The sequence below is a fragment of the Phaethon lepturus genome, unplaced genomic scaffold (assembly GCF_000687285.1).
Source record: "Phaethon lepturus isolate BGI_N335 unplaced genomic scaffold, ASM68728v1 scaffold31257, whole genome shotgun sequence".
In the NCBI taxonomy this organism is placed as follows: domain Eukaryota; kingdom Metazoa; phylum Chordata; class Aves; order Phaethontiformes; family Phaethontidae; genus Phaethon; species Phaethon lepturus.
Genome location: NW_010554544.1, coordinates 11022 through 11837, shown reverse-complemented (window position 1 = coordinate 11837; position 816 = coordinate 11022). Strand labels below are relative to the sequence as shown.

The window sequence follows — 816 nt, the reverse complement described above, 5'->3', positions numbered from 1 at the left end:
GGCTCCGCATCCCAACGCTACCAAAGGTGAGCTGTCCGCCCCCGCCCGCCTGCCGTCTAGAGGGAGGAGTGATGGGCCCTCTCCTGTCAAACAGGAAGGCAATTAAACGTCTAATTAAATAAGAGGGGATTTTACATTTAACTGAACTGGAATAGATTCCTAATTCAATCAGGTAATTGTAACGCTTGTTAATTTTTCATGTCGCAAGGAGGTTTCAAAAGCCTCATTTGTCCTCCCGTTTTTGCTAAGCCATCCGTGCTTTCTGCCGGCAGCGCTGCCCGGCAGGTGGGGCGGAGGGACACTTGCATTGTTTTTCTCGAACTTCCAGTTCTCCTCCTGGGCGAGGATTTGGTCCACAACCTCCATCGCATCTTTGCCTTGTCGGACATATTCTTTCTCCTAGGAGAGAAGAGAGCGTTTCATTAGCTGGGTTTGCAGAAAGCCTGAAGTGTGTGTGCAAGGCTTGCTGCCCCCCCTCCCAGGGCTGGCAGAGGGAAAGGGGACATCTCCCATCACCACACCACAGAAATCTCTTAATTTGGGTCACAGAGGCCTCGTTTTGGAGCTCAAAGTCACGCTCCCCGCCCTGGCTTGTATCCACACACCAGCTGTGTCTACCAGTGAGTCTCCCGCCTTAACGTAAGGGTTTCCAGCAGGCAAAGGGCTGCGAGATGCGCAGAGCTTCCTTCTGTGGGGGTGCCAGAACCGGGGCAGAACCACTTGGAAAGCAGCACAAAGCAGCCTGTGCCCAGCCAGGCTGCGGGGAGGCGAAGGACCGCCCCGCGAGCCACAGTTCAGCGGGGCAGGGTGAGGCGA

At 55.1% G+C, this 816-nt stretch overlaps 1 protein-coding gene across 1 annotated transcript in view; it reads right to left on the bottom strand.

The window, feature by feature from the left end:
* Positions 1–816, bottom strand: part of STARD3 (StAR-related lipid transfer (START) domain containing 3) — a gene marked incomplete at its 3' end in the record, with an annotated part of 12954 nt that overhangs the window by 5720 nt on the left and 6418 nt on the right. Inside the window, exon 8 of the mRNA XM_010291896.1 lies at positions 307–399. Within this exon, the coding sequence (XP_010290198.1) occupies positions 307–399 (93 nt within the window). The remainder of the gene's footprint in view (positions 1–306; positions 400–816) is intronic.